The following is a 22,260-nucleotide window of genomic DNA, read 5'->3' as shown; positions in this document are numbered from 1 at the left end:
TATTTCTAAAGTTGCTTTGTGCCAGGGAACGTATGATTTCACAGAACTACCCATTTTCATAGCACTGATGCACTGAAGGCATTTAAATGCACAACAGATTGAAATTACAGCCTCTTCAAATATAGAATGCAGTTTATCTTGTAAAGTTGCCATTGTCATTATAAATGAGGTGTCCCTTTATTAGGATGTGTAAATAAACCATAAGATATTTTAACCTTGCAAACAAATGGAGGAGTTATGATCTTATTGTCTGTCACTTTTACAAGAGCCCTGATTTGCTTATACTTTGCACTAATCATTCATTACCACATGTATTTAATTTTCATCATCAGTAATTACTGTGACCGTGTGAGTGGTCATCATTACTCTTAATTTCCTAATGCTCTCTGGGGAGAACTCTTTTAACTGTATCACCAGTTTCATTATAATAAATCATGAAGGACAGGAAGTTGTGGTATTTCTAAACAGTTCCCAACTGAATGTCAAAGATAGTGTAGATCATTTGGCTGTGCTGCTAGTACACAGATCACTAACACTGGTAGTATTTTTCCTGTTGCTTCATATAGTGGTCTTTACATGCCACTGGGAGGAGTGCATCTTTCGGTTTTGATGTGTAGCTATCCAGCTGCAGCTTAGCTCCCTTTCTCCCTGGTGTTTCTCCTGGCAGAATAGTAGTACACTCATCTAGTGCATTTCTTTCTATGATGCGAGGAGGTTGTTGTGAAGTGCAAGCCCTGAAAACCAAAGCAAAATTTACTTTACGATCTTTGATTTTTGAAAGTCAATATGGATAATAAATGAGTGTGCACCTTAAGGAACTCTGCAGCTGCCATGCTTCCCTATTCCACAGTAAGACCATACAGAAATACTGAATTCTATAGGAAAAAGGCTACTGATCAGAAAAACAGAGATATCTCCTATTTTTTGGGCTTCATAAATTCCAGTGGGCAAGAAACATTGGTCTACGATCTTCCTTTAACATTCAAGCAGACTGTTAAAACAGACTGTATAATATATAATTGTGTAGGAAGGCATGAATGTTTCTGAACTCGTACAGATGGGCAATGTCTGAATAATGAAAATGACAGGCCTGCCTAAACTCTACCTAAAAGGTACAAAACATCTATTATCTCACCTAAACTCTCACTCGTTCTCCTTCCCAGGTCCAAAACAAGCAAGAGAAAAAACCTGGAACCCCGCCCCCAGCCCCCACAAGCACCACCCCAATCCCACGACCTCCGACCCCTCCTCCAACCAACAAAGTGGTGGTGGCCAACCCCATCTCCATAAACATTCCACGATTCTATTTCCCAAAAGGACTGCCCAACTGTAGCTCCAACCTTGACGAGACCATTGCCAAAATCGAAACGGCGTTCGCAGAATTCGAAGAAGAAAAAGCCGACATTTATGAAATGGGGAAGATAGCAAAGGTAGGTCTTCATCAATGAGTATATTTTTAAGCATGCATCAATTTTTGGTTTAGATATGGACAGCATATGTTTTATATTTTAGAACGCTTCATCTTCAATCCACAGCCCACATGAACTAAACAGTTCGAGCTGTTGTTTAAGCTTCAGGCATCTATTTTGAAAGTACAACCAAAGGATCTGCCTTTCACAATTTATTGGAATCCCTTGAAAGACTCATTAAAATGCTGTTAATTACTTATCTCTCAGGGTAAATGGTAATGAAGATTCTCTCTGCTCACAATGCAGAACAGCATTCTGCTTTAATTTAAAATTCTGCATGTTCTGGTGGTACCACAAATCAGCACATGCTACATTTGTTGTAAGTAGTTTATCAGGAGTGGACACTCTACATATCGAAGAGTAAACTTTTCATTCACTTTGGACTACTTTGAATATTATTTCTTTGTAGGGACAGTACTAACACTTTGTTATTTGGTTGTGAGCAATTGCTATAATTTGAGTAAGGTGTAGCATTTCCGTATGTACCGGAAATTAATTGCAGCCTCTGATCTATATCTTCGGTTTGAAACTAATCAATTTCCCTTCTGTAGGCATGCAACTGTCCACTGTACTGGAAGGCTCCAATGTTCAATGGTGCCGGTGGTGAAAGAACAGGATTTGTGTCTGTCCACGGATTTGTCGCAACGTGGAGGAAGTAAGAACCGTTTACTAGAACATAAATTCACTCCATAATCTTTGACATATTTATATGTTAATAGAATTAAAGTGATGGTTCTTTTAAAAATGAATTGCAGGAGCCTCTTAAATCCTTTAAACAAAAATCCATATGTGCCTTTGAACTAGGTTTGATATATGGCATCTCTTTACATTTTCAGTTCTTCACACAGCTGCCAAGTTCCATTAAAATTATATTTGATTGAGATATTATTCCGATAGTGGAATTGAGGGCATTGTGCTACGGAATTGAAATATTCAAAGTTGTGCCAAAATTATTCAGATTTTGTTTCTCATTTTAATTTCCTTGTACTTACCAAAAATGCAGTCACAAGTGTTTTTACATATTGCTTTTAACTGCTCAAATTATGAACACATTGGATCAAACTGCTTCCAGTTATTCATTCCAATACAAATCGGAAGTCTGGTTGGCATTTGGCTTTAACCTTCAAGGTGGAAATTTAGTATTCTGATAGTGGTTCTGAAAATGAGGCAAAGGAATGGTGTTATGAGCCCTTCATTCTTCACACAGCTGTGAAAGCTGACTGTGGTCTTTGCAGGTTGTTGCACAGCTGCTATGATGACGCATCAAAGTTTGTTTACCTGTTAGCCAAACCTGGCTGCAACTACCTTGAGCAGGAAGACTTCATCCCACTTTTACAGGTAACTTTTACAGGTTGTAAGTCAGTGCTGGACCCGAGGAGATGAAGGGATTCTCCTCATTAATTATAACTGACATTTAAATATGAGTAGAAAACATTTTTAATTTCATATTTAAGTTTCCTTTTTGAACTATTGGCTTGTTATGTTATTTAATCTCATTTAAGAGGTGTAATTAAGACAATCCCTGCAATGTAATATTTTAATATAGGAGAACTAGGGTGTAAAAATAATGAACCAATGCAATTCTTTGTGAAATATGAGGTGCAATTCAACCATATATTAAAGTGCTTCCTTTTTTTGACGTGGCTTTGTATTAACAATACAGTTTCCTAAATATCATACACAATGCCTATTCCTTTCAGTTCTCATTCTTTCAGTTCTTTGGTCCTGACCTAACAGTGACCCATATCCTTTTTACATAGCACAAGATATGATGCCCTAATATTTATTACTGTAACAACTGTGAAAGAACAATTAAGAGCCAATCACAAGTTGTTCTTTGTGTTCATAGACAATAATAGCTGTTAATACTGAAGAACAGTTTTGGAAGCTGTAAAAGATTAAACACATGCTGTGAATAAATAATACAAAGATAGAAAAGTTGATGATAATCTCATACCAAATGGTCTAATCTGATTGTAATAAATACAAACATCTCATGTTGAGCTTTTGGTGTGGACAAAAATGAAAAGACACTGACTAGAAAGAGGTGAGAAATTCAAATGGAATGAAAATGAAATTGTCATTCATTTCAGGATATAGTTGACACTCATCCTGGTCTGACGTTTTTGAAGGATGCCCCTGAATTCCATTCTCGGTACATTACCACGGTAAGTTAATGCAATATCTGCTCGAATCCACTTGACCCTGGCTTCTCTTTACTATGGTAAACTTTACACTGAGTCTGAAACCCATATTCGTATATTATGATTATCTTTATACCCTTATTTTATAGATGATAAAGTATTAATTGAACTAATCAGAAACGTATTGTGTGTGTGTATGTATGTATATATATATACACTCACCTAAAGGATTATTAGGAACACCTGTTCAATTTCTCATTAATGCAATTATCTAACCAACCAATCACATGGCAGTTGCTTCAATGCATTTAGGGGTGTGGTCCTGGTCAAGACAATCTCCTGAACTCCAAACTGAATGTCTGAATGGGAAAGAAAGGTGATTTAAGCAATTTTGAGCGTGGCATGGTTGTTGGTGCCAGATGGGCCGGTCTGAGTATTTCACAATCTGCTCAGTTACTGGGATTTTCACGCACAACCATTTCTAGGGTTTACAAAGAATGGTGTGAAAAGGGAAAAACATCCAGTATGCGGCATTCCTGTGGGCGAAAATGCCTTGTTGATGCTATAGGTCAGAGGAGAATGGGCCGACTGATTCAAGCTGATAGAAGAGCAACTTTGACTGAAATAACCACTCGTTACAACCGAGGTATGCAGCAAAGCATTTGTGAAGCCACAACACGTACAACCTTGAGGCGGATGGGCTACAACAGCAGAAGACCCCATCGGGTACCACTCATCTCCACTACAAATAGGAAAAAGAGGCTACAATTTGCACAAGCTCACCAAAATTGGACAGTTGAAGACTGGAAAAATGTTGCCTGGTCTGATGAGTCTCGATTTCTGTTGAGACATTCAGATGGTAGAGTCAGAATTTGGCGTAAACAGAATGAGAACATGGATCCATCATGCCTTGTTACCACTGTGCAGGCTGGTGGTGGTGGTGTAAAGGTGTTTGGGATGTTTTCTTGGCACACTTTAGGCCCCTTAGTGCCAATTGGGCATCGTTTAAATGCCACGGCCTACCTGAGCATTGTTTCTGACCATGTCCATCCCTTTATGACCACCATGTACCCATCCTCTGATGGCTACTTCCAGCAGGATAATGCACCATGTCACAAAGGTCGAATCATTTCAAATTGGTTTCTTGAACATGACAATGAGTTCACTGTACTAAACTGGCCCCCACAGTCACCAGATCTCAACCCAATAGAGCATTTTTGGGATGTGGTGGAACGGGAGCTTCGTGCCCTGGATGTGCATCCCACAAATCTCCATCAACTGCAAGATGCTATCCTATCAATATGGGCCAACATTTCTAAAGAATGCTTTCAGCACCTTGTTGAATCAATGCCACGTAGAATTAAGGCAGTTCTGAAGGCGAAAGGGGGTCAAACACAGTATTAGTATGGTGTTCCTAATAATCCTTTAGGTGAGTGTATATATATATATATATATATATATATATATATATATATATATATATATATACACATTATAGTTAAATACATAATAACAATAATAATTATTATTATTATGTCTTTTAATAAAAAAAAAACATTGACATTCACTTTGATAGTCACTCACTCCATCAGAGAAGCTGTCTCACTGTCCACACTGTATGGAAACGCAAATAAAAAAGCACCTTCCTATTCTGAAAACTTAAATTTTCCAAAGTTCTTTCAGCTATGTTTTACTTTCATGGCAAGTGCCGGAAACAGTCCCTGTGCAATGAGTATAAAAACCTGCCAAGACAAGCCAGATTTGACTTTGATTTTACACCATTTCAAGTAAGTTGAGTAGTGGAGGTCGATGCAAAGCTGTTACCTGAAAAAAAATCACAGGACAGCACACGGTGTGACCCACACCCAGCAGGACTGGCATTCTGCAAGATGGCAGAGACAAGTGCCGAGGATTACAGTGCCATTACATCACGGAAAGTATGATGGCACCATCAGAAGAGGACAGTGATCCATTTTAAGTTACTCCCCCTAGGTCTCTGAGTCTTACTTAGCAGTCCTCACACTTATAGGCTAACAAATTACATAGCTGTGTATCCGGCCTGAGTTTCTGGTAAAGCCACCAACCTCCTAACACACCTTGACATTTTTATGCTTCGTATCTTCTTATTGAAGAAAATTGATACCTAGACTGATTCTTAGCGTTATTCTGAAAATAACTTGCCAACAGTGTGTGTATGAAATGCATAGGGTAATTGGGCAATTAGCTTTAAGACCACAGTAGACCATTTAACTATTATACAACTGTTTTACAAGGCTCACATGCAGTAGATATTGACCCATGGCAAGTAGAGTGAAAATTAATTTAAACTAAAATGCATACTTTTGAATGTAATAGGACAAAATGAAAGGTTATCTATGTTGTGCACAAATGTAATGATTAATCACATTCCCTAGACTAATAAAGGTATTAATATGTGTAGAAAAATGTACTTAAAACTAAGCATGACTAAAATAGTTTTCCTTAAGTAGTACTCTGGGTTCTCAGAGTGTGAAATGCCACAATGCTATTGTGGGTGAACTGGATACTCGTAGCTGGCAGTATGTCTCTATTTAAACATTGGTATGTGTTGGTGTCATGCCAGGGTGGTCTAAGTTGCCCGTGTTTCTGGTGTCCCTATTGATCCAGGTGATTCAGAGAATATTCTACACAGTCAACCGGTCGTGGTCAGGGAGAATCACCATGACGGAGCTACGAAAGAGCAACTTCCTGCAGGTTGGTCCCCCAATATAAAAAGGACAATGCTGCCTTTAGAGAGGGTCCAAAAAGAGTGACCCTTGATCATTCCTGGCGCCCAATTGATATGTGCTGGTCAATCAAAATAAAAGAACAGAATGTCTATAGTTTAGAATAGATGAAGAGCAGGGAGTGGAAGATAAACTAGGTAAACGCTGCATAGTGTTTTCTACTCCATATTATAAAACTAGAGAAATGTTCTGCTATGTGGTTATACTGCATTCCTCCGTATCCAAGAGAAGCCAAATTACTGTTAGCATTAAATAATTTCTCCCCATTGTAGTGCACTGCGCTTCTGAAAATGAATGGTGCCGATTGATTAGTGTCTTGAATCGAGTGCCAGCACTGCACAAGCCCTTGTTAATTGTTGAAAGGAGATCAACACAACATTTTTTTTGTCTCAGACCTTAGCACTGTTGGAGGAAGAAGATGACATCAACCAGATCACAGATTATTTCTCCTATGAACACTTTTATGTGATTTACTGTAAGTTCTGGGAACTGGACACTGACCACGACCTGTTCATTGACCAGAAGGACCTGGCTCGCTACAATGACCATGGTGAGCAGAAGGAATCATGTTTGAGGGTACAAATGAATGTATTTTTCAAACTGTGACCCTGCCTTTGTGTTCTAGAGGCAGGTCAGTGTTTATGTCTTCATACACCGATCAGCCATAACATTATGACCACTTGCCTAAAATTGTGTAGGTCCCCCTTTTGCCACCAAAACAGCCCTGACCCATCGAGGCATGGACTCCACTAGACCTCCGAAGGTGTGCTGTGGTATCTGGCACCAAGACGTTAGCAACAAACTGCGATGCACTGTGTTCTGACACCTTTCTATCAGAACCAGCATTAACTTTTTCGGCAATTTGAGCTACAGTAGCTCGTCTGTTGGATCGCTCCCCACGTGAGAGCTGCAGTTTTGGAGATGCTCTGACCCAGTCATCTAGCCATCACAATTTGGCCATTGTCAAAGTCGCTCAGATCCTTACGCTTGCCCATTTTTCCTGCTTCTAACACATCAACTTTGAGGACAAAATGTTCACTTGCTGCCTAATATATCCCATCCACTGACAGGTGCCATGATAACGAGATTATCAGTGTTATTCACTTCACCTGTCAGTGGTCATAATGTTATGGCTGATCAGTGTATTTGCTGATGCCAGATACAATTTGATTGTCCACAGCAAATTAAAAGCATAAATACTTCATTTTCGCCAGAAGTAAGCTTTGTTTTTTGAAAGGATATTCTATAAATTATCTCTTGACTTGCCTTCTTTCTCTACAGCTTCTTCAAACAGAATCATAGAGCGGATATTCTCTGGAGCAGTCACAAGGTATAGTCAAGCTATGTCATCCTTATAAACACATCCATCCAACAGATGTTTTACATTAAACACCATATCTGTTTTCCCTATGCCTGACATTTGTCTTCTTCTTTCACAGGGGAAACGCAGTACAGAAAGAAGGCAGAATGAGCTATGCAGACTTTGTGTGGTTCCTCATATCTGAAGAAGATAAGAAAAATCCTACAAGGTACCTGAAGGACAAGGTGTAAAAAGACATTTGAGACTCCTTGCTTGGGTATTGTCACCAAAGCTTTGAAGTCATAGCACTGGAGACAAGAAAGGTTGGAGTTGTCAGGCAGATTTGTACAAATAAACAGACCAACTTAGTTATTGCAGATTGCTCTAGCTGTGTATAAATGGGTAATTGTATGTAAAAATAATGTAATATATTATAACAATAGTAAGATAAGAGTGTCTGCTAAGAAAATTATAATAATACATACATACACGACTGCATAAATGCATAGGTACAAGCCAAGTAGTTTTGCTTAGTGTGATTCCTGCTTTTGTGTTGTGGTCAGTGTGGAGTACTGGTTCCGCTGTATGGACCTGGATGGCGACGGTGTGCTGTCGATGTACGAGCTGGAGTATTTCTACGAGGAGCAGTGCGAGAGGATGGAGGGCATGGGCATCGAGCCGCTGCCCTTCCATGACCTGCTCTGTCAGATGCTGGATCTGGTCAAGCCTGAGTACCAAGGTAAAGCCAGCTATCTGCTGCCACATTGTGCAACTAGCATGGATAAGTAATAAGTAAGATAGTAATAAGTCATCATACTCATGCCTTGACAATAAACCGAATAGGAAACCCAATACACTGGAAATAACAGTAATCTTAATATATTCCCACTTTAAAATACATAGTTCAAAAGAGATATGAATACATAAGGAATATGTTATGAATGTATGGTTAGCACATGTGTTTACAGACCTGACTATTTTCCAATTGATATTATGCAATTATTCCTGCAGGTAAAATAACGCTTCACGATCTGAAGCGGTGCAGAATGGCACATATATTCTACGACACCTTCTTTAACCTTGAGAAGTATCTGGACCACGAACAGAGAGATCCCTTTGCAGTGCAAAAGGTATGATGGGCAGCAGATGTCTTGCTAATGGTCTAAAATGTGCATTAGCGACCCTGAGGGTTATCTGTAATCAAAGGCAGTAAAATAATCTCTGCACTTTATATATTGCTGACCAATTTATGTATGAGAGAAACGTGTCAAGGATACTGATGGGTATCCTAGGATAAATATGTTCAGTCTTTGACTATGAAATGTGCCCTCCTCGGGAAATATGCCAATATCAATATTTACTATCGAGAAGACAGGTCAACAAGGCAGTGGAGTAGGGCTTCCAACACTGGATATGGTTTTAGTTTTTTTTGTTAGTTTTTTTGTTATTTGCTGGTTTTGTCATTTGCCCTGACTAAAATCGCTATTACATTTATAATAATTGGGCCCAGGAAGAAGGATGTGAAACATATACTCATATATGGCTTGACCTGTTTCAGGATGCGGACAGTGAAGGTCCAGAGCCCTCAGACTGGGATAAATATGCAGCAGAAGAATACGAGATCCTAGTGGCTGAAGAATCGGCTAATGAGCAGCTGCAGGAAGGGTAAAATTACTACTTCACCTATATAAACACATTCCAAATTGTATTTTATTGTCTGAGTTTTCTGATAAAACAGTATAAACAAGAAAATGTGTATTTCTATTTTAGAAATATAAGAAGACTAGTCTACATCAGTGACAACCATAATCTATAATTTGCACTGAATTACCTCTGTATTCAAATTTTTGTTGTTGTTTTCCAGTTCTTTTGAGGACGATTATGAATCAGATGAGCTCACCGTCTCGTCAGAAATAGGAAACAAGATGGACAAACTTGTCATTTCCGACCTTTCAGCGTGAGTTGTGAGATTGATGTCACAGCCGTATCCCTCATACCCCTCCAACACCACTTCACAACCCCACAACTGCCTACTGAGTCTCACCTCTCTGCAGCCAGCCACAAGAATGGGAAGAAAAAATAACAACTGTTTTTTTTGTTTGTTTTTTGTTTTTCTTTTATCCTTTGGAAGGGATTTTTTTTTTTTTTTCTACACATAAAAGGACATTGTGAGTGTGCAATAGAGCTGCTTCTAAACCAAAAGGCTTTTTCTGTGCAATATGTCTTAATATGTAGACCTAGTCAGGAGTTTCCATTCTGTATCAGGAGGTATCGACATCTTTCTTCATGAGCTTCTGGCAGATTTGGACACCATGGGTAAATTCAGTTGCTTATTTACCTCTGTTTTAGATGTTATTTATAAAATGTATTTAAACACACATGAAAAGCTGTGTTGCTTAGACAGGGGCTTCAACCATTTATTGCACATTGGCTGGTACATCTGCATTTCCATGTTTTTGTTGTTGTTAAATCCAAGCAGCCTAGGGTTCTCACAAACAGGGCCCCGTTCCTCAAAGCTGCCTAACTGAGTTGGCCATATAACTTTCAGGATAACTTGACAGAAGTCTGGCTTTTTCTCTTCCTCAGAGTCAATTATCATAGGAGATATACTGTCTTAAATTATCAGATTAACTGAATCCGGCTGATTAGCCTGAATTAGTTAAATCAGGTATGAGGAACAGGGTCCAAGTGTCTGCCACAAGGAAAATCTCCACACAAAGCAAGGGGGTCCTCCAATAATTTGAACAATTGATTTATTTACTCTACATCTCCACCTTGTGGTCATAAATTGCAACAACCACAACATTGAATCTCCAGTTTGTCCCATGTGAGCCAGTGCAGAGCTCAGTTGTCTGGAAGTGGCAAAGTGTCCTCTCTTTGATTAACAATGTAAAGTAGAAAAATAAGGGAGCACCCAAGGTATTCTTTACCACAAAAACAATGCATTCTTCATCCATAGCAAACATATTTGCCATTACACCATCCTTAGTTCACAGTTGTATGTTTAGCATTGCCCATAACAGTCTTGGTAAAGAAAAACGAAATGGTCAGGCTTTGAATTTATACTTTATATTAAAACTAATGGAAAAGCTAAACTAAGATTTTTGTAAAAGTTTCCTCAGTATTACCCAGTGGGTTAATTTAATCTTATTTTGTAAGTATTTGAATTATAAGTCCCTGGGCCCTGTTTCTGTAGCTTGGAGGAAGTCTCTCTTTCTCTCTCTCTCTCTCTCTCTCTCTCTCTCTCTCTCTCTCACTCATATATATATATATATATATATATGAGAGAGAAATATATATGTGTGTGTGTGTGTTTACAACAAGAACAAAGTAAAATGCTTTTATCTGCCATGTGCTAGGAAATATTAAAAGTGTGAATTGTACTTTGTCATTCTGATTATAGATATGTGTACAGATGTATCGGGAGTTAAAGGTTTCAGAATCTGAATTAGGCTCCGAGTGCCAGATCCTTGGTGTCAAATTGTCAGGGTAAATGGATAGATAAAAAGGTTACCTTCAAGCTTGTAATATAGACATAGTTATAGATTTAAATAAAGAAAACAAAAGTGTAAAGTAAAAACCTGATTAATGTAATTGTAAATAGGAATAAAAGCATAATATGTCTTTCTGTAAAGGTACTGGTACTTTTAATCTTCTGGGTTTTATTCAGGGTATCTCCCCCCTCTCTAATGGTGCTCACTTCAACTAACATTATCTTCTATTCAGTTAGCATTATCAAGTCATTCGACTTCTCACTTTGCAATTTTTATGTTTGTTTTTATGCTCTATTGCAACTGAGGTCCTTTGAAGGTATTTTTTCAGATGTTGTACTTTGATGTGTGCATCATACAATTTGACTTCTAATTCAGATCTTACCTATTGAATTGAGCCATTACCTATGAATCTCAAACAATTTAAAGGTAAAGTTAAATGATGATTATTGTAATTTATCATTGCCTTAGTGATGAACTCTAGTCAGTCCATTTTTTTCAGTCATTTTCAATGGTTATAATAACCCTCTCAGAATGCTTTTATGATATATATTTTAATTACCAGTGTGTATTTCATAGCTTTACTAGTAAAAAAATTACATTTGATATAATGTATATTGTTTTGTGAATTTACAACCATGTTTCCACAGTAGCCAGACAAAAATTGGTTATCTTTTGCTCATATCCATAAATGCTTGTACAGCACCTTCTTATTTTATATACATTTTAGATTATTTTGCTCCAGTATCATAAGGCTGGTACTAGGCAAGCTAGTCTCCATGAATTAATTGTACTGTACACAACTTCTAATATATATATTATATATATATTTTGTAAGTAGTGTAAAATATTATATTGCAAAAAGTGCCAAGTTGCAGTTTATATTGTAATATGTGCCACATGTAGCTCTTTCTGTAGTACAACTGTTTTTACACTTGCAATAGGACAATTTTCTATAGCCATTGTAAATCTTTGTATTTTATTTTCCCAATTGATCTGTTCCGCCACTGAGTGGCATGGTTTTAAATAATTGTACTGCGTGTTATATTATACTCAATCAAGCTAGGTGAAATTAGGGAGGAATCCTGACAGAATTCACCGTATGAAGACAATCAACTGGATGTTTCAACTGGTTTTGATGTATTAGTAGACATTTTTGTTAGTATTAGCTTACTAAGCAATAAAACTGCTGTACTTGTAACACACTTTAATAGAATGATTTCAGCAACCATTTACCAACTGCCTAAAACAAAACTTGAGGAAAATAAATACATGCAACTTGTATTTTTTTTTTTTTTTAGCTCTATGCAAATCAGAAATTTTGTACAGAAAAAGGCAGCTGCTTAAGCTATCCAAACTGCTTGGTGCAACTTTTAATTCTTAGGTTTTAGCTTTTGTTCCATGTGTAATGTTTTGTTTGCAAAAGATGCAAGAGGCAAGTGGTATCCATCCCACTTGGAAGTGTAACGATGACAGTGCTTGTGTTAGCATGGCTTTACTTTTTCCTTTGGAATTCTGAAATTAAATAAAGTTTAAAAGTTGTAATTTCCTATTTCGTTCACATACTAATCAATATAAGCAAATTTATTATTTAGCGTTTCCTAGATGTAGAAGACACATGTAGAATGTACAGAAAGTATTACAATTGTTTTAAATGAATGACCATATATTTTGGAACTAGAAATTAATTCTGTGGTTTGAATCATGGAATAGCCCTCCTTGCTAAATTATAATTAGAAGAAACCTAGATAGGAACAGCAATTTGAGGATTCAAATAAGCAAGAGCTATTGCAAAGTAATGTACAGAACAGGCTTTCTTGTTTCTTGAGACTACACAAGGTGTTTGTAGTTTTTATATTACAGGTCACCTTTTGTATAACTTACCAACTTCCTTATTTACAGGGAACAATGAGAAACCATGAGAAACAAAATAGGTACTAGTTCAGTGCTATTAAATCTGGTGCAGCTGTTCAGATAAATACTTTATGTACAGTGGACTATAGACTATTTTCCCATCTTAGAAAATTGGAGGAAGTGGGTTTACAAACTAGGTAACTAGTATGTGCAATTATATTTTGGGGATGTTATTACACATTTGTGGAGGGAAATTGATAGTGTATTCAGATTTACAATCTTCAATGAATTCCAATCCTACAAATAAAATGTTAAGATCTGGTTTAAAGAAACCCCAGGGGGGTTACTTTTTTTTAAAACATATTCTTCTGACAATATCCTGGAAGTATGTCAATATCAACTGAATTATGCATGGTTCTGTCCTAAAAATGCAAATACACAATTGGAGGTTTGTAGAAAAAGTTAGCATTCCCTTTCTTAATCCTCAGGGGTGGACTATCTTTTAGATAAGTGTTTAAATTAATATATTAAATTAGCTTCAAAACATTTGACAAACTTAGTTAATGGTTGTGCAAATATTTAAATAATTGTGGAGCATAATACTAATATTTGATTAAATTTAACTCACTCGATCACAAACGATAAGCCTGCATGACAATGGAGTCGCTGCACAAGGAATATGAATATTACCTGTTACTTGAAGGCCAGTTCGATGCACAACAGATCAGAGCCCGTTTTTTTAACATATCTACAACATTGCAGTAGAAAACTATCATTTATTGATCATTGCATTACATGTTTTAAAATGTGGCAGTGAATATACCAGCAATAACAGGGAAACTTGTTTCCAGCAACTTGAACTATCAACAACAACAAAACTGTAATCAGGGCTCTAACCAATAACCAAGTTTGCAAATGAAAAGAAAGCATGTTCTATTTTCTAATCTCACTGACCACTACATTACCTGGTCTAACAGTGTAGCACTCTTTATATATTTGGTCAGTTTAGAGCCCTAACAATAGCGTTATCAACCATTTTATTAAAACTCTGCAATTGATGAAATGTTAACTGCTGTTTACACCAGTTTTCTAATACAACGGTGGAGTCGTAAACACACGAGTATTTTTTAAGCACCAACACTGTTGGTGATGGGTTGGCTTGATGGGGTCTTTTTTTGTTGTTTTTTTATATCATGTTTTCTTTTTGGTCAACATACAGAAATCACAATACAAATGCAAAACAGTTTAAAAAACTGAGGTATTGGGGGGGGGGGGGGAATAAAATCATGTGCGTAAGTTGACAAAAAAAACACAAGAAAACTACATGGCATTTTCCACCGTTTACTCATTATCAAAAATAGTTTTTTTTGTTTTGTTTTTTCTCCAACTCTTGCAAATCAAAACAAACAAACAAACAAAAAAACAAAAGAAATACAGACGGGACACAAATCACATTTTTTTTTCCTATGGCTTCAAAAAACACTACCTGACCACATTCACAGGAAATGACACCAGGTAAAACTACAAAACAGAGGGTGCCATCATATCTGTCAGAGAATACCTGCACATTCTTTATTCTGTACACTGGGTGAAGAACTGTCATTGTGCATGCTGTGTGCCAAATCAAATAGGTTCTATATTGTCAGGCTGCAAAAACAATGCTTTCTGGGACAATATTAATGGAGGAATGGGGGGGTAGATGGGGTGAACAAAATGCTGTTTTCACTACACATTGTGCACTGAAAACAAAGACCAATGCAAGGACCTAGAAATGTCTGAAAACTTGCATGCACACAGTCGCAATGCCCGTTGCCTGTATGCCATGAATTCTTGGCTGTATGAAACATTTAATTCTGCATGCACAAATTAATCCGATTATTTTTGGACATGAGTAATGCTGACAACTCCCACCCCCTGAAATTCCTAGAAACATTACCCTGATGCTTTTGCATGTTCCTGGTCTGACGGATGAGATGCAACACAGATGTAAAAGAGAGGTGGCCTTAAATTTTGCAATGCTGTATGTACGAAGATATCTAGATATCATCCTGCATAACCGATCATGGATGTGAATGTCATGTAAACTCACACTTAGGGGGAACAGTTACTGTTGTGAAGGAATATTGCTATGTTTTACCAAATAGGTTCCATCGTTATTTGGCGTATTAATCACACTAAGTGCTTAAATCCAAGTCTCTGCCGACATGAAGTGCAGATAAAGCAGATTTCCACCTATCTATTTGAGTGGCAGAGACTGAATCCTTGCCTGCAGACTATAGCATTGAAGACAATGCTCATTTCATAACTGCTGGGGGAGTACTGTGCACATTGTGGAGGGAGGTTACCAAGGCTGTGTGCTCGACTATATAAAACACATATTTTACATTCGGGAGGGGAAGGGAGAAGGGAGAAGGGGAAGAATAAAAATCAACATTTATAGTCTTGTTTTAACTTTCATTTTTGTGGAAATGCTATGTTACAGGTATGTTACAATTTTGTTTTTCAATGCCCCGAAGGTGAAAAAAATATTTGAGACAGCAGAAACTAACACAAACAGGACAGTAACATAATTTAGACAAACTGTACATACTGCATTTCACCACCTTGCATCTGTAGAAATGGTATCCTGATGATGCCCTAAATAGACAGTACTCTATGTTAGATGACATCCAATAAATACTGCAAATGTTGTTAATGTAACTTATAAAATATATCTTAAAATGTTTTTTGTTTTGTTTTTTAAATGGAATTCATTAAATTTGTATACAAAAGATTATAAATACAACCCATTCTCTACTGACATTGCAGGTACCATTTCTTGAACATGTCTCTTTACCTGAACCTTTTATTTGATTATGCACAGAGCATGACCCGCAACAATGAGGTCAAGTTTCTCTTGCCAAAGATCGTGAAGTATAAATCACTTGTAGTAGATCACTTACAGTAACAATACTCTCCTCGATCAAAACTGCAGCAGTGTGTCAGACAGAACACATGATACAAGGGATTTACAGGCAGGAGCTTTGGCAATTACTTTTAAACTGAACTGGAACAGAACCATAGCTGCCTTAATATTGTAGTGACTCCTCCCTTGCTTCCCCAACCTCCCTGTAAAACCTGGTTTAAGGGAGGATCACCTTAGTAGAGCTCAACAGTCGAACCTCATGTCTAAAGTCTCGTCAAAGCTTTTGTCCTCATGAGGGCTGGCAGCTAGGAAGGAGGTGACAGGGGAGCCTGCTGTGAGGACACTGGTGCTTGTGCTTGCATTCCGCACCGCGATACTGGTGACATTAATACCCAGGGTGAGCCGGGTCTGCTCCAAGGCCTTCTCTGGCACAGCAAAAGCCTCCAGCTTCTTCTCGCCATTGGCCATATAGGAGTTCTGGCAGCCCCGGCAAATGCAGTCCAAGCAGGCTTTGCGGTTGGAGTAGCACGGACACCGTTGGCCGCGACACGTAAGAACACTTGGATTTTGGGTGGCCCGACCGCACTTGCAGCCCTTCTTCTCCTGGGGCTTTTTGTACACAACTTTGGTGGGACTCCCTGGAATTAAGTTATTATTGGGGAGTCGGTCTTTCGTTTTGTCCTTGGTCTTGGAAACTCCCTGTTTGGCCTTGGAATAGGCTTTCTTGGCCCCGTGGTCAGGATTTTTCTTTATGCTCTTGCTGGACACCAGTACTGTTTTGCTGACCTTGGGTGTTCCCCCATTTGGCACAGTAGCCACCGGCTGCACTGTTACCTTGGGCTCCCGTTTGACCATCACGGGGGCGGCTGCTGCCAAGGGGGGGCCCCGGATGATGCTGGAGATGGGCAAGGGCTGTATTTTCTCACTGTCGCTCTCTGACCGTGACCGCTTCCGGTTCAGCCGTGCTGCTTTGGGCGTGACTGCTGAGCAAGAGATACCAGAGGAAGGCTGGGGATGACAAGGGACAAAGACCCCCGACTCCAGGGGAAGGGAGGATAGTCTAGTTTCAATGAAAGGTCCGTTGAGGCTACTTGAAGTCTCCAAGTTAGACTGCAGTGCACCCGGACCCGGACAGTCCTCTGAAACTGGGTCCGGCTCAAGGCTTCGGAGCACCTCCTCCATGCTTAAAAGCAGGGGGTCATTGCTGTGTTTAATCTCCTCACTGAAGCTACATATGTCAATGCCATCAGTGCACAGCTCTCCTGAAGCCACAGCCTCACACACGGGCAGCTCGTCAGGAAATCGTTCCGTTTTCAGGTCCTCCACGGTGCTACATACATCAATGGTAGCAGGTGCATTTCCAGGGGAGGGCAAGCTGGCTGCCAGCTCATCCACTGTCAGACCATTACAGTCATGCAGTCCATTCATGCCAGGTGTGCTGACTTTCAGGTCCGGAGCATGTTCCTGAAGGTCGGAGGAGGCCTCCAGCTGCGTGCTATTGTGGTTTTCCGAGGTCGACGGTGCTGGGGAATGTGAGAGATTTAGTGACACAGAAACGTGGGACTCTCCTGGCTCGCCTTCCATTAATGCCAGCCCTTCTTTCAACATTGCCAAAACATCAGGGGAGCCTCCAACAGCACTGGCAATTTGCTGAGCCAAGGGGGACTCTGCGATATACTCACAGAGCTTTCTGTAGCAGTCCACAAGAATGCAAAGTTGCTTGTTTTCTTCAAATTGTTCATAGTCCTTACACCAGCTGCAAGAGGGTTTCATCATCATCTTTTTGCCTTTACAGGCTTTGCAAACATAGTGCTGGCAAGAAGAGTTGGTTGGAGCTATGGGATCTTGCAGCAAGTTCCCTGAAACACAAAAGGATAGGGGTTAACAACAATGGTCTTGAATTAAAACGTATAAAGAAACTATGCAAAATTAAGATGCTTTCACTTGATTGTGTCCATGAAGAAGCACCTGGTGAAATTTCAAACAAGGATGAATAATATGACTAAAGACTCCCTTGAATAGCAAGATTCTGTTCCTGAAATTGTTCAACCACTAGCTTTTATCAAATATTTTGTGTCTTGGCAGAAATGCATAATAACATAAAAAATAAATCTTGTTAAACAAAATCATTATTATTTGCTAAACATAAACATAAAACCTTCAACCAACTACATGTGCAAACATGTACACTTCAGAATTTCAAATAAACAGGCTCATCTTCCTTCATATTTAGTTTTTTCTATTGTAATGTCTTTTTACAACAACCATACTTAAGGACATCTCTTGATTTACAGATGTTTATTCAAAATGATGAATATTGCATTGGCTATAATATATAGATATGCAAAGCAAATATATTTCACAATACTTTTAAGGAGAAGGCAATTGGGATAAAATTGCAAGTATCCAGATTCTAAAGCTTATATTAACAAAAAGCATATTTTTAATATCAGCAATAAGTTTGAGAGCTACTTTGTATTCAGTTTTGCCTTAAATAGACAGACATGCCTAAATATGCACTTGGAAACGTTTCCATGGCGACCCCATCATTCTGCCTTTGTATCAGCACACCACTGATGGTAACAGCATGGATGCATTAGATTTCCATCCACATGCAGACACACTGAACTGGAACAAGTCAAATAGGTTTGAAGAATCCCAGTTAATTTAATCTAACTGCCTAGGACAGAGTTTCTCCTAACGATACATATGTTTACAGTTTATCACACTACAGAAAGAACTTTAATTGCATGTCAATAAATAATGCATGATTACTAAGCTTGAAGATTACATTTACATAACTTTTGCACTTCACTGACAATTCAGTATTGGGGTTTTTTTTTTGGAGGAGGAGGGTATGACATTTCAGAAAAGAATTCCGAATAAAGCATAATGGGGAACATAGCTAACCCCTTATGGTAGTAGTATGCCTAATCATACAGTAGTGGTGTTCTTTAGACGTTAATACATGCAGTTCTTGAGTAGCAATTCATATTATTCAGTCAGTTTATATTTTAAAATATAACCAGTTATGCGGGGGTGATTAAGAGTTTAAGATTGAGCGGTTTATTACACAACGTCTGATACATTATTGTATTTGTTTAATTTGATATGGGGACATATACCACCTTGTTTGAATTAAAATTGGGAATAGTTGAGTAATGTAAGTGGGCAAACTTAAAGCATAAAAATACCGGTAGAGAACGCTTGTTTCTGAAAGACTCGTTTTAATGTAATAAATTGCAATTAAAAGCGGTTCTTTTTCACACACATTGCCTAGGAAATAAAAACAGGAAAGCGACCTGCGCTTTCACACTGGCTTCCTTAGCAACGCCGGCTGGGGAGAAACGTGGCCGATGAGCTCATGTGTTGATGCAGATGCGAGACCAGGCTCAGGGGATTCGTCTTTCCTTAGAGAGGAGCTGACCGCAACGGCCTTCGATACAGCACGAATCTGACTACAACCCCCGATGTTCTGCACTGCTAAAGCTGGACGATAATAAAGATCCCTGAAATAGTACCCTTCATTGACACGATTCACATCGGCTTGGTATAAAACCAAGTCACATCCTCAAATGAGATTTTTTTTTTTTTTTAAGCTGAATGTGTCATTTCCGCTAACAAAATGCACAGAAGAGTTACTGTCACTAGGAGTTTTCACTGACTTACTAAAAATAGACTTAACAGACTTAAGACATACTTTTAACTAAAGACATCTGTCATTGTGGTTTTCATTCATAAAATACCTAATGCGAGATCAACAGATTTGACCATTTTAAGGCAAGATTTGAATTTTAAGTTAAAAAATAAATCTACACATGGGCTTCTTCAGCAAGGGCGGTGTGCACGAGACTCCAATATTGCAGAATTGAGGAGTCAAAGGCACGTGCTGCATGGAGCGCCGATTCCAGCACATTTGCCGTCATTTCTGTCCCGGTACACACACACACACACACACACACACACACACACACACACACACACACACACACACACACACACACACACACACACACACACACACACACACACACACACACACACACACACACACACGGAATAGGCGTGCTTAGCTACATGCAAACACAAAATAATTACGCCTGCAACAAGCATTTGTTCATAATCATGAAAACCAATGCAAGATTTCTATCACTGCAAATATTTTAATTTAAAGTGGGGGGAAAAAAAAACGCACCAATACGAACCGATTCCTAAGAACACCGGCGTTGAACGTTATGTAACAACATTCTTTCATAGCATTACTGATCCTAATATTGATCCTAATAATGCATGCGTCTCATTTTCCAAGTTCCTTTATCTTACATTTGACAAGTTCTAATAATCATATCCTCGCCAAAAAAAATGATTCCATATATTTGGTCATGTAGAAAGTTATGCACATAATATTAATATGCTACTCCATCTCTCCCCCACTACAACACTTCATAATTTATCTACAAGCGAAGGCAATTGGTTCAGCCCCTCAGTACCTAGCATCAATCATCCGACGAGAGCAGCAATTGCAGAAAACTTCACATCCTTCCATTTCTGGACAACAATAACGTTTCAAAAAGGGATCTTTTGCATCCAGATCGCTCATTACAATATTACGTAGACAGAAGATGCTCGGCAGGCTTAGGTTACTTGCTGACAGGAACGTTTTCCGTTAATCGAGAGCGCTGTTTTTGCTCACGTCTGAGACAGCAGAGCCATATACCATATCCATCAACAGACCTACCCATCTGTTTACAATCGTATGGGGATGGTGTGTGGTAGCTACCTACATCACGACTACCTACTCGGGTTTCGGGCAGACATGTACATTGTAATACGATCACGAAATGTGCATTTAGATCCCAAAATATACACACAGTCACATTCAAGTATAATGAGAAGTATAAAACCTCACCACAAACAAGGCATGAAAGAGACTGCCTGAAGAATGGCAATAGCTTGTAGAGCTCAGCAAAGGACTGTGGGTCCCGCGGATCGCACTGCAGCACCGAACGACAAGCTGACACATAGAGAGCGGTGGCATTCACCGGGTTCATCGCAGCAACTTCGCACCAGATAGATCCAGTTCTGGAGAAAAATAACAACACGCAACAGATCCGCCCGTTTACACTGGAAGATATCGAAGCCAGATGCTGTTAATATGGACAAGGTCCGGTACTACTCCAACCCCAGTTTCCAAGGAGGGCGAGGAGCTTGCATTCAGCATGGGTGAATAAAATGAAGTGCGGCACAATTCCGGGGATAAAAAAAAACAACAACTGTGTATCCCCCCCCTCCCCCCGGTGTAAGGGAGACTGATTAGATGTACAAATGTGCAATCAACGGACTCACACAAAACAGTCTGCATTCAGAAACATTGAGTAAAACAACGGCAGCGCAGCACCCGTCTGGCTTAGCGCTTTCCTCTCTTCCATGGCACGAAATACGCCCAAATGAACATCATCACATAAAACAGTTCATCCAAAACTGAAGTTGATGAAATTTAAAAGTCCATAAGAAGTCCGGATTATTGCTCCTGGTCTCGATTCCCCAAAGCGGATCACTTGTCTTCCATATCAGCCGCGTTATTCCTATTATTGTTATTATTAGCTATATTCAACAACAAAACACTGGTGGCGCTCTGCTCACGGTCGAGTCAAACCTGGCTTCCAATCCCCAGTGGTAGTACAGGCAGTCTGGCCAGAAATCCCAACCGAGCCCCTTTGAATCGAGGGCTTTCTTCTGGGGCAAACACTGCCGTTCTTCCTCCCCCCGATGCTGCTCTGATCCAATGCATTCAGGGATTGCGAGGGAGTGAGCAGGCCGGCACGAATGGTGTTTATTGTCCGACGCGGCTGCTCATGCCATGGCGGTGTCGTTGCAAAAACAAAACAGGCCGCTTCTCACTCTCCTCTCCTTACCTCCGGCGAGCGACTGAGCGAAGGGCTCACACACACACTTCCTGTTTTGCTTTCAGCAGAATAAAGTTAGCAATTCAACCCGTCCATTTTCACGCTGCGAGATCTTTCCGGCGGGGTCGAGGCTGCAGTAGGGGCTCCGGGAGATTTGGATCAAAAATAGGCCGCTTTTTTTCTTTTCTTTGGATTTATCCCTCCTTTTCCGTCCTCCCGGGTGGGTTTCGAAGAGCCAGCAGGAGCTACGTTGTGTGTTTGCTTGATTCGGGTTCCACTTCGCTTCTGGATGCGTTTTTTTCCTTCTCCAAGATTGCTTGCGGTTTGATGTTAATATGTATTTATAATTCAACAGTCTGCTATAGCTATGGAGGTTTCTCCCCTCCTTTTTTTTTTTTTTTTCCTCTCCGCATATAAGAAGGAGGA

At 39.2% G+C, this 22,260-nt stretch overlaps 2 protein-coding genes across 2 annotated transcripts in view; one reads left to right on the top strand and one right to left on the bottom strand.

Moving 5' to 3' along the window:
* ppp2r3a (protein phosphatase 2, regulatory subunit B'', alpha) overlaps window positions 1–12,718 on the top strand; it is a 38,294-nt gene extending 25,576 nt beyond the window's left edge. The window contains exons 2-13 of the mRNA XM_066708903.1: window positions 1,164–1,430; window positions 2,021–2,124; window positions 2,705–2,807; window positions 3,563–3,637; window positions 6,260–6,346; window positions 6,772–6,928; window positions 7,660–7,708; window positions 7,818–7,907; window positions 8,242–8,417; window positions 8,690–8,808; window positions 9,237–9,343; window positions 9,543–12,718. Coding sequence (XP_066565000.1) covers window positions 1,164–1,430; window positions 2,021–2,124; window positions 2,705–2,807; window positions 3,563–3,637; window positions 6,260–6,346; window positions 6,772–6,928; window positions 7,660–7,708; window positions 7,818–7,907; window positions 8,242–8,417; window positions 8,690–8,808; window positions 9,237–9,343; window positions 9,543–9,639 — 1,431 coding nt within the window. The 3' untranslated portion in view covers window positions 9,640–12,718. The remainder of the gene's footprint in view (window positions 1–1,163; window positions 1,431–2,020; window positions 2,125–2,704; window positions 2,808–3,562; window positions 3,638–6,259; window positions 6,347–6,771; window positions 6,929–7,659; window positions 7,709–7,817; window positions 7,908–8,241; window positions 8,418–8,689; window positions 8,809–9,236; window positions 9,344–9,542) is intronic.
* A 1,632-nt stretch (window positions 12,719–14,350) lies between these two features.
* Window positions 14,351–22,260, bottom strand: msl2a (MSL complex subunit 2a). Its single transcript, XM_066708904.1, has 2 exons — window positions 20,838–22,260; window positions 14,351–17,787 (listed from the first exon to the last, which is right to left on the bottom strand). Exons 1-2 carry the CDS (start codon window positions 20,977–20,979, stop codon window positions 16,172–16,174), a joined length of 1,758 nt encoding a protein of 585 aa, XP_066565001.1. The 5' UTR covers window positions 20,980–22,260; the 3' UTR covers window positions 14,351–16,171.

The sequence above is a fragment of the Amia ocellicauda genome, chromosome 7 (genome assembly GCF_036373705.1).
Source record: "Amia ocellicauda isolate fAmiCal2 chromosome 7, fAmiCal2.hap1, whole genome shotgun sequence".
NCBI lineage: Eukaryota > Metazoa > Chordata > Actinopteri > Amiiformes > Amiidae > Amia > Amia ocellicauda.
The sequence above is the reverse complement of the archived record's forward strand: the minus strand, read 5'-3'. Positions and strand labels throughout refer to the sequence as shown.

Excerpts from the sequence above, each read along its gene's own strand:
- msl2a (XM_066708904.1), bottom strand. The coding sequence starts at position 20,979 with ATGAACCCGGTGAATGCCACCGCTCTCTATGTGTCAGCTTGTCGTTCG. Across the intron at positions 17,788-20,837 it reads TCTTTCATGCCTTGTTTGTG|GGAACTTGCTGCAAGATCCC; the intron begins GTGAGGTTTTAT and ends TTTGTGTTTCAG.